Source organism: Echinops telfairi, unplaced genomic scaffold, assembly GCF_000313985.2.
Source record: "Echinops telfairi isolate 266 unplaced genomic scaffold, ASM31398v2 ScPeMD7_18;HRSCAF=68, whole genome shotgun sequence".
In the NCBI taxonomy this organism is placed as follows: Eukaryota; Metazoa; Chordata; class Mammalia; order Afrosoricida; family Tenrecidae; genus Echinops; species Echinops telfairi.
This window is the reverse complement of record NW_022103915.1, coordinates 13,308,261-13,319,246: the sequence shown is the minus strand read 5'-3', so window position 1 is coordinate 13,319,246 and position 10,986 is coordinate 13,308,261. Positions and strand designations below refer to the sequence as shown.

Below are 10,986 nucleotides of genomic sequence, written 5' to 3'. Positions count from 1 at the left end.
GGGGTCTAAATAAGCCGAGGACAGTGTTATTACAAACAGTGTCCACACGTCCCGTGTGGTGTCCGTACTGCCTCACCTTACCTCTCGCACCAGCCCAGGCTACACCATGACTGCCCACAGCCACACTAATGACTGCTCTTTAAATAAATACAACACCCACAGGAACAATCTCTCAGATTAATATTTTACAATAACGTCTTTTTTTTAAGTGTTTAAGATGGTTTTATCATCTAAAACAGCGTCATACTTAAGTTTTGAGTAGCTAGCTCTGCTATAAATAACAGAGACAATGATAGAAAAGGGAGGGATGGAGGCAGGAGTGGGAAGAGAGAGCCCAGGGGAGGGAGGGCAGGTACTTGCCTCTTTCTAGTGGCTCATATTCCGAATCGGGAAACACACCCTGGAGAAACTTAGGCAGTCGATGGCTATCGAGTGACCACCTCACTCACTCACACTGCTACTGAGTCCATGCCCACTCAGAGTGACCCTCTAGGGCAGGGTAGAACTGCCCGATGGGTTTCCATGGCTGTACCACAAGCCTCGTCTTTCTCCCTCAGAGCGGCTGGTGGTTTCAAGCAGCTGACCTTGTGGTTAAACAGCCAAACACAGAACCACTCGGAGTGCCATATAGAATTACAGATCAGGACCCGTGGTTTCTCTATGAAGACTGGTTTAGGAATGGATCGCTATGGGTCCTATTGCTACTTTGTAATACCTAAGCATGAAGGATTTTTCATGAGCTTTTTACAAAACCGAAGAAGAATCGCTCAGATTCATCCTTCTAAAGCTGAAGCTCAGGAACTACAAAGAGAAAGCAGATTTAAAATAGAGGCAAATATAAAATGCGGAGAATTGGCAGTCTTCTGCCAGGAGACATTCACACCGAGACAATGACACACACAACATCTGCCCTTTGCATCATGACTTTAGCTCACAGATCTCCCGGTCTCCCACCACAGCAACCCCAGGAGGAAGCCGCTTACCTTGTGCAGATGTTCCAGGGCAAGCACAATCTCTCCCACATAGATCTGCACCTCGTGCTCTGTGAAACGCTCTCTTTGGGAAAGATGAGTGAACAGTTCTCCACCATTTATATAATCTAAAAATGAAATATAGTTGGGCTTTCTTTGATGTCTATTCACCGACTAAAGGGGGCACGTCCTCGGAGTCACGTTGGAGGGAGGAACCACAAGGCAGTTTTGCACAGATTGAGTGTTTTTGTTTGACTTGTTGGGGGTCACAGTTTTAGTCTGTACAGTGCAGTGCCACATACAATGGACCATGAGATTCTCACAATGCTACCATTTCGTAAGTGAAGGACGACTGCACACAAGGCACTCCGTCTGCGTGACAGGTGTTACCATTCAGACAATTGACGAAGTCTGTACAGGTCTGGCCACATTTCCCCAGACACAGCGTCCGGAAACCTCTGCCATCACTGCCCATGACTACACAGGATGCGAAGCAAAACACAAATACCACCAAGAAACCCAGCCTCCCCTCTGTGCCAGCTGCCAGCTACAACTGTTTTCTGTGCTGAACTCAGAGCACCTGAAACCCAACGGTCCCCCCCCCCCTTCCCTTCCTGCTTGTCCCAGATGCAACAATGAGAGGCAAGACAAAAAGACCAGAGGATGAACTTGATAAAGGACCTGGTTAATAAAAACAAAGAAGGAAGGAACATAACTATGCCAATAAATGGTCCTAATAAAACATTCTTGGCTAAATGAGTAACTAAAAACTCATTATTGTAGGCAACAGCGACACAGACCCACAATGGAAACGGCTTAAAAGTATACCAGATATTAAACTTCTTTACTGTCGAATAAATGTTGCTAAACAGCTTAGACATCTTCATCAGAAACAAATCCTTGCTAGGTTAGTAGAGGAAAAACACTTGCTGGGGGGGAGAACTAATTAACTTTTCACAAGCAGTCACACGTGCCGTTCAAAGCTTTTTCCTTTCAAATACGTGAAGCGCGCGCACCCCGAGTTTATTCCCTTGCCAGCCGAGTCTGCCACAGTTTGACAGAAGAATAAAGTGAAATCGTCACCAACTCCGTTTTATTTTTATCTTGCCCGTGTAACTCGCGATTCCAAAAATCGGATGCGATCGAATCAAAGGACGCAAACAGCTGGCTCTTTGTTCGGCAATGTACTTTACTAGGGCATGCCAGCAAGAAGCATTTCCCTCCGAGAGCTTCAGCGTTTTGCCACGGGGTTTTAATTATATCGGAACACAAAGCTAATTATTTAAAAGGTGTGAAGGAACACAGCATTCCTGCAAAGTAACAATGAGTTCTTCTTCTACTTTGGGTAGTTAGTTACTTCCGTCTAATACTGGGGTTATGTGTGCATCGATGGTCATGTCCCGCCAGCCAAGACAGAGAAACAGGCAGGCACCACCATCGGGCAAACTCCCGACTCATCTCCGAGTGCCAACTCTGTGACCCTCCTCCTTGATGACCCCCCCCACCGCCCCGCAATTCTTCCTAGGTGAGGCTGATGTGGGCTTGCTTACGAGCAGCTCACTGTGAGACTCAGGTTTTTGAAGTCAGGTTCCACGCCCTCCTGGCTGCAGGTGGCACACTCAACACTCACTCGGCAGGTGCTTCATGAATTCATGAATGAATCCCACGTGAACAGGTCAGGATAGACATTAAATGTTGTCGTCGTTAAGTACCATCCGGCCGCTTCTGACTCAGAGTCACTTTGTTCGCCACAGAAGGAAACATGCCCGGTCCTGTGCCGTCCTCGTCTTGTTTCACTGACCACGGACTATGTCTCCCTGTGGGATTTACTGGCAAATTTCAGAGAGGAACGGAGACTTCCGCCCACCCCTGCTAGCACCCAGGCCTGGTTTCCTAAGTCCATCATCCCTTCTTGATGCTGGCTACTGTTCTCCCTCAAGGGCGAGCTTTCCCTTTGCCCCCATCTATCACACTTCTTTGCTTTTGGCACAACAAGATGTTCCCGTCTCATCTTGTACTTTTCTGGGCTTTACTTTAATACAAGCACCACTGATGGGTTGCTATCTGTCAGGGATGAGGCTTTACATCTAGACACGTTTGTACACTCAGGCAGGTTGTGATTGGTAGGACGGATTACTACAACTGGAATGCCAAGTCAAAACACACGCACAAAGTCAATTTTGTTCACAGCTGCAAATTTTTTATATAGACTTTCCTCCAAAAAAGGCAGAACCATTAACATCTTCAGCAGCCATGCAAGAGTATCTTCTACTTTTTAAATAAAGTTCTTACCAACTCTTGTTATGACTGGCAGGCATTCATGTTTGCCCATGTGATCAGGCATTTGTAAGAGAAATTTTAAGGTGCATGAGACAGTTAAAGTTTATTGTGCCAACCTGGCCCATAAACACATGTGGGGTTAATTGAAGGGTGGAGGGATAAATGGCTCGGTGAGCCTCGCCTTTCTAGTTCTCAGGTCTCTTGCTTTGTGATGGTCGGGCCAGGGTGCAGCTACCTTAGCCAGTTCCCTGCTTCAGCTGGCAAGGCTCACTTTCTGCAGCACATCCCTGAGAAGCCACATGGACCTACCCCGATGCAGCCCTGGATGCTGGAGCAGCTGTGTGGAGACCCCTGCCAGAACTGAGATGCTTACACATTCACTGATTCAGCTTTCCTCCTGCAGTCGGCATCATTGTGTGTATATTGTGAGACGGAGGACTTTGTGGATTGGTGTCGGACATATGGGCTAATGTTGGATTTGTGGGCTTGGGCAGCACTGAGTTGGGATGTTTTCTTGATGTGCACTTACCCTTTATATAAAACTCTCTCTTATACATGTGAGTTTCTGTGGATTTGTTTCTCTAATGCACCCAGACTAACACAGTCCAAAACAAAGAATGGGGTGGGGAATTCAAGTTTATAGCCGTTGGCCTCAAAGTGCCTTCAGTGGACGAAGGACGGCGGTGATCACCGCAGGTCATTTTGGACCTGGAGAAGCACAGTGCCGGGGCTGCAGGTGGCCGGGAAAGTCCAAGTGCAGGCCTTGGCGTGGAGCAGGGTATATGCCAACCTTCTGTGAAGCTCTGCGGAGACTGCCAGCCTAAATTCCATGCCAGACCCAGCTGACACGCTTTGATGCCATACCAAAGAAACTTAGCAGTCCAGTATTGGGGTGTGCATGGGGGTGGGGGTCCACAGAAATAGGGGGCGAGCAGTTGTAGTGTGCCAGACAAGGCAGGCGCGATGTGGCAGAACACCGGTCAGGGAGGTACCAGTGAAACCCAAAGGGAGTGACGGTGAGGAACAGGCAAGACCCCAAGGAGATGGCGCTCAAGGAAGATCGAAGGGCAGGCTCGGAGAGTGTGAGACAGCGAGAATGGAAGGCCATGGTCAAAGAAGAAATCTGATGTTGAGTTCTTAGACTCATCAGGCCCAATGTGTGGCTTGTGGATGGCTACCGTGAAGGAAAGAGGAAAGGGCCTGAAGTCACAAATGTTGGCAAGGTATTGAACAGGTCCTCACCTGGCTACTGCAAGTGGGGAAGGGGAGGGGAGGCAAGGGAGGAGAGGAAAACTCAACCTGAAGAATGTCATTGGGAGAGGCCAGCCTCCTGGCAGCGCCAGGCACAACAGAACTAAAGGCTGCCCCAGCCTGCTGTGCCCCACGGGGTTTCCAGTGGCTCTTGGTTGGAAGTAGGTCCCCAGGACTTTCTTCCTGGTCCATCTTCCTCTGGAGCTGAACAAGCAAACCTCTACTGCCAGTGGGTGGTGGCTAGAAGTGAGTTAATGACAAGAGGCTCCTCCAGAAACCAACCTGTGTGGGTACCTGAATTTTGACAAATGCCGTTTAGCTGTTAGGACTTGGGTGAGTGCAAGAACAGGAAGGGAAAGGCCCATCTCTGAAAGGGGCTGCTGTAGAGGCACCCCTCCCTGGGAGGCTGGTGAAGATCTGAGCGTCCGGCCCAGCAGGGCTGTTCACAGAGAACAAAGGGAGGAGGGAAGAACAGAATAAACTCCCTAAAGTTATCTTATAAAACCTCAAAAGCTTCCAAAAGAGCAGACACACAGAATTAAGCTGATTAATTAAGGGCGATCCATAAACAAGTTCATGCCTCTTACTACAGAGTTTATACCTTTCATTCAGAAGCGAATTTAAGTGACTCCATCAGGGACATGGAGGCCTGGCACCAAGGAGGCACTTCCCTGGGCTAGGAACAGAGCTGACCCCAGGGTATGAAACACACTGGTTAAGATTTGCTGCAAGAAATGGGCAGGTGCAGCATTCCAGGAACTGATCCCTGAAACCACGTAGGTCTATTAGGGCAGAATTTTCATCCCAAGTTCCAGGCTCAATAGAAGCGTAGAAAGAAAAGGAGCGCTGAGAACTGCGACTGAGACAGGCCAGTGGGCAGCAGGAAAGGAGAAGAGGCAGGGAAGCCGGGATTACATAGCAGGAAGGCCCTTCTCGATGGACACGTCTCAAGTCCTGCTCTCCTGCTCCTGCTAAGAAGATTTGGGCCACGTCTGAGAGGTGTGTGTCCATAACTGACCATCAATTTCCTGACAATAATTAGAAATAAAAGTTAGGAAATACATCTCTGTTCTCAGAAGCTGTCAGTCAAATTTAGTGACTGTGCTCTTCCAAAACCACATTTTACCATCATACTGAGATTTAGTTACAGCCCATACCTTAAACCCCACGTAGAGTCAACTTGATGGCAGTGAGTCGAGGGAAGATCTGATTAAACTAAAAGGAATATCTCTGTTAAATAGTAATGTGGTCACATCTCAATTCTTTGAAATCTACAGCATGATCTTTGTTGCAGATAGTGGCTCATATTCTACATCCACAAAATATTAATGGAAATGATTCAATGTCCCACATAGGACGGTCTTGGGGATTAAAAAGAGAGAGGGGGTAGAGTCTGAGCCTGACACAGTAAGCACTAAGTACAATAAATGGTAACTCTTTCTCTTAGGGAAGCCTGAGTGATGCAAATGGTTACTGCAACTCATTCGGCGATTCGCCCACGGATTGGAGGTTCAATTCCACCCAGAGGCACCTCAGAAGAAAGGTTTGGCAATTTACTTCCAAAAGCCAAGCATTTGAAATGCTGTGGAGCACACAATTCTGACACCCGCGGGTGGGTCACCACGATTCAGAATGGGCTCTATGACAACTTGGTTTTTAAAATGATCTTAATGATTAAGCGCTATTAGTACTTACAGGCATCAATGATAATTTATAGAATACTTTGAGGCTTAACTTTAATGATTTAAAAACAAAAACCAAATCTGTGGTGGCCCAACTGTAACTATTGAATACAAGCATCTTTTAACATAAACGTCATTTGCAGCCTTTTAACATGCTGACTCACATGCTTTATGCTGTGTTACCGTATACACTCGAGTTCAAGCCGAGGTCTTCAGCACATTTTTAATGCCGCTTCTGGGGTAAAGATTAGGTGCCTCGGTGGATATCGGGTTGGCTTATACTGGAGTATATACGGTATATGCTTCACATAGATTTCAAAAAAGCACTGCTGGTGTCCCACTCGTTTGCGTCAGGATTAAGCTAAACAGCAAAGGGCTGCGATACAACGATACAACGATACAACGGTCTCCAGACAATGAAAACTGTTGGCAGTGACGCTTCTGCACTGTCCTCCAGTTGAAGACGGCAGCGACTCCTGACTTTCAGTCAAGGGCAGTTACTTCACTTGCTTTGAAAGATGGTGTTTGGAGTGCCAGATGAAGCACTCGAATGCTGGATCTCTGAGAAACATAAAAATAACTCAGAACTCACACACATAATGTGAAAATCTGAAAGCACACAATCACGTCCCTCACACCCTCGCCCTCCCTCAATTCTGCATGTCCCCTTCTCTCTTGTCTCCCTTTCCTGGCAACATTTCGTGAAGGACTGTTTGCCTACGTGGCTCTCTGCACTGGCTCTCTGTTGCCCAGGGCTGCTGTCATAAAACACCACCCGCCTGGTTTGAAGCAACTATTACCTGGGCTTGGACATCTCCTTGGGCTAATGCCAGGTGTCAGAGGGATGACTTCTCTCCTGGAAGTTCAAGGCCATTCAGTTTCCCAAGTCTTCTCCAACTTCTGGGACCTGCGGCATGTTTAGGCCCCTTGCTCTCTCTTGGTCTTTTCAGAGTTGGCAGTGGTGGCCAAGACACTGCTCATGTCACATCACTCTGACCTCACTCGTAGCCATGTCTCTCCCTCTTCCACTTTCAAGGACCCCTGTGATGACATTGGGCCCATTCAGATAATCCAGGGTAACCTCCTCATTTTAAAGCCAGCTCATCAGCAACTTTAGTTCCACTTTGCTGAGTTACCTCATGCTCTACTCATCTCTCAAGTCTGCTGTATGGTGGTGGCTGGTGTGCTGCTGTGATGTTGGAAGCTGTGCCACCGGTACTTCAAAGACCAGCACCATCGGCCGTGGTATTTGAGGAGCTTTGGTCAAGCTTCCAGACTAAGACAAAGGAAAAAGGTCTGGTGGATCACTTCTAAGAAACTTGGCCGGTGAAAAGCTTATGCGTAGCAGTGGAGCATGGGCTGGAGTAGGGCCAAAAGACGAACCCCTCAGGGCGGGAGGCTGCCGTCACGACGTGGACAGAGCAAAGCTGTCTGGACCTCCATTTGCTGAGGTGGCACACCTCAAAAGGAGAAGCAGCAGCCGAAAACACCCATTAATAACCACAACACGGACTGCACGGAGGACGGAACGCGGAGAACTGTCCAAAGTAAAATGGGATGCTTGAAAATAGAGATCCTAGAGCGGAAATGCGCTGGCAAAGGCCATTTGGAATTGGACAATTAACCATAGTGATCTACTGTGCTGGGAATGGCAAGCTGATGAGGAAAGGCGGCACATTCATCATCAAAAAGAGTGTCTCAACATCTATTCTAGATGGCAGTGAGGACCAATTCATATGCCTACCATTCAGTCTGTATTGTTGTTCTTGTTAGGTGCCACCGAGTTGGTTCCAACCCAGTGACCCTGTGCATGTCAGAACGAAACACTGCACAGTCCTGGCCATCTGCAGCCACCATGACAGTCCATCTCCTTCAAGCCTTCCTCCTTGTCGCTGCCCCTTCACTTTACCAAGCACAACACCATACGACAGTACAGTTCCCACCTCCACAATCCCACCATAGTCTAAGGTCAAAATCAATTGCACGCTACTAAAGTCAATGGATGCTTGTCGGACCTCATATTACGAGGGGTTTCAAACGTTCTGGGGAAAGGCCCATCATCTTTTAAGTTCATTTTTTCCACGAACTTCTTGGAGCCCCTTCCTGCTTGAGCTTGGTTGTACTTCCACATCTGTGTGAACATCCATTTCCATCTCCTTGAAACAGTCTTTCCTTCAGGTTTTTCAGATTTAAAGCCATTCATTTATTCATTCCCCACCCCCTTGCTGTTCATGGGCCTGCATTCACTTGATTCCCCTCCTAACTTTCTAGCTGTTCATCCTCGGACTCTTTCCTAGTTTCTCTTCCTCTTCCCAATCTCTAAATGTGGAAGGTTCCAGAAGGCTTTTCTTATCTTCTGAAGAGATAGCTGTAGGTCCAGTGCCCATCCTTCCTGCAGCGCTGCCCAGCTGATTCTGTGGCGGGGCCCCCACATACCCCATCCACCTGGGTTAGACATTAACACTCCCCTAGCCTACATCTACTCCCCCACAGAATCTTGCTTTATCCACTAACCAGTTCTTGGACCTCCACACTTTTCTCAGAACATAACCTCAGGCTATAAGTTTTTACCTCTTCCCCAGACGGCTGGACCAGCATTCTACTTGTCTCCACTTCCACAACCACCTAAGACTCTGGGCCATCTCTTTTTGATGCCCTATCAGTCTCCTCGAACGGCTCCTTGCACAGATGCTAATCTGTAACATCGCAGCAATGGCGAGTTCTCTAAAGGTCAATCTCAAAAGGTCTCCTGTTTAAAACCCACCAATGTCAATGCCATCAATCTTTATGAACATCATGATAACTGAACTCAGAAACCCACCTCCAAACTCACTGCCATCAAGTCAATGCTGACTTGATGCAAACCCCTGTGGCTTTCAGAGACTGTACCTGTTTATGGGGGTAGAAAGCCCAGTCTTTCTCCGTCAGAGCTGATGGTGATTTCTAACTGACAGCCACGTGGATAGAAGCCCAACATGTAACCACTACACCACCAGGGCGGCAAGCACATGATATACAGTAAGGAGGCAAGTGTTTGCAAAACGAATGGAAAATTTAATAGCTGACCATACCTTGATGTGGTTGATCTACTGTATCCAAGGGACAAATGCCCCGAGATCTCCAGGGAACCTCCATGGAGCAGTGAAGGAACAGACTCTCTCAGACGAGCCACCACTTGCTCTGCCAGCGTCCTGCGAGGGGTCGAGGGCCTTGAACAGGCTCAATGTTAGGCTTAACCAAGTAACTGCTTATTGGAGAACAGTATCTAATTAGAATGCTCAAGACTTTTTACCAACACCAGTTTTGTAACACAATAATCTGCCCCTTTGTAAAATAAATGAGAATTGCAATGCTTTGCCAAATACTCTCTTGTTCCTTTAAATGTAGGTCTGTTTCTCTTCTCTCTATTGCCGGGAACCCTGGTGGCGCAGGGGTTATGTGTGGGGCTCTAGTCACAAGGCCAGCACTTCAAAACCACCAGCCACTGTGTGAGAGAAAAGCCTGGCCGCCTACTCTCATAGGGTTACCGTCTCGGAAACCCACAGGGGCAGTCCTACCCTGCCCTACAGGATCGCTGAGTCGGACCTACCTCGATGGGAGTGAGTTTGGGGTTTTGGTCTATTGCCAGGACGGTTCTTTTAATTTAGGTCAGGTTATTGCCTTGATATAAAGGATGTAATTTATGCATCATTTCAGTGACACCTACTTTATACAGATATTTAACAATCAGCTTGTTCTTAGAAAGTATCCCTGCCCTGCCTGGCACGTCTGCCTGGGATTCATGCACACGTGCGCACACACGTGTGTATATTTAAGGAAACGTTTGTGCACCCTGGAGGGAAGAGAAGTGGCTTTGACATTTGTTAATGTTTTCCTTAAAACATTAATCCTGAGATCTTGAACTGAATTAATTCTGGATCTTGAACCGAAGACATCCACAAAACTTCCAAGACTCTTAACTAATCCTGAAGACTTAAAAACTTGTGGGCAAACAAACAAACAAAACATCCATGATCTCTGAATTCTACTTCATACAAACTTTCTGAAGCCCCCTTGTAGTTCTGACAAGAAAGATCTTATAGGATTAACAGCAGGGCAAACAGCATCTGCTCACAATCAAAATCATCACTCCGTGGGTTTAGATTGGTATGTTTCAACACAAGGGGATTAAGGGCTCAAAATCCCTTTAAATCTCTGCAATGACACTTTGTATTCATACCACTGACACCAGTGTTCAGAAGTATGATATTGCAGCCGCCTTAAGAACTCAAGCAAAGGAGGCCTGCTAACAAGAGAGACAAGCTGTATCAGCTTTGCAAATCTGACTTCATGACGAACACAGAAACCTCCCCATTCTCTGTCTTCCAGGTGCTATTAACAGATAAACAACCTCACTGAGAAAACTAAGCCTTAACGGATTATCTATCGGGAAGTATAGCAACTATCTATACAGCATCCTCTTCCCTTGAGGACAAGCAGAGTGGGAAGAGGCCCCCCATCTCCTGCTCCTAAGGAAAGGGGCTCTGTTATGATCCACTCTCCAACCATCAACGTATTTCTAGTCACACTCTGGCTGACCACCTAGGCATCTGACTTTTCCAGCTCACGGTCTCCTATTGAGAATTTCTATTTCTCTCATCTTTCTTCTAGTGGTATCTTCTAAACAGCTACCTGTTATTCCCATCAAAACAACAACAACAAAACTGCCCTTGAGTTGATGCTGGCTCATAATGGCCCTACAGGACAGGGTAGAACTGCCCCTGTGAGTTTCTGAGACTGTCACTCTTTACAGGAGTAGAAAG

General features: G+C 47.2%; 1 protein-coding gene across 1 annotated transcript in view; it reads right to left on the bottom strand.

Annotated features, from left to right (window-relative positions):
• The window catches only part of RPS6KA5 (ribosomal protein S6 kinase A5), a 132,998-nt gene that overhangs the window by 52,877 nt on the left and 69,135 nt on the right, over window positions 1–10,986 (bottom strand). Inside the window, exons 4-5 of the mRNA XM_045288129.1 lie at window positions 984–1,099; window positions 749–801 (exon numbers count right to left, since the gene is read on the bottom strand). Coding sequence (XP_045144064.1) covers window positions 749–801; window positions 984–1,099 — 169 coding nt within the window. The remainder of the gene's footprint in view (window positions 1–748; window positions 802–983; window positions 1,100–10,986) is intronic.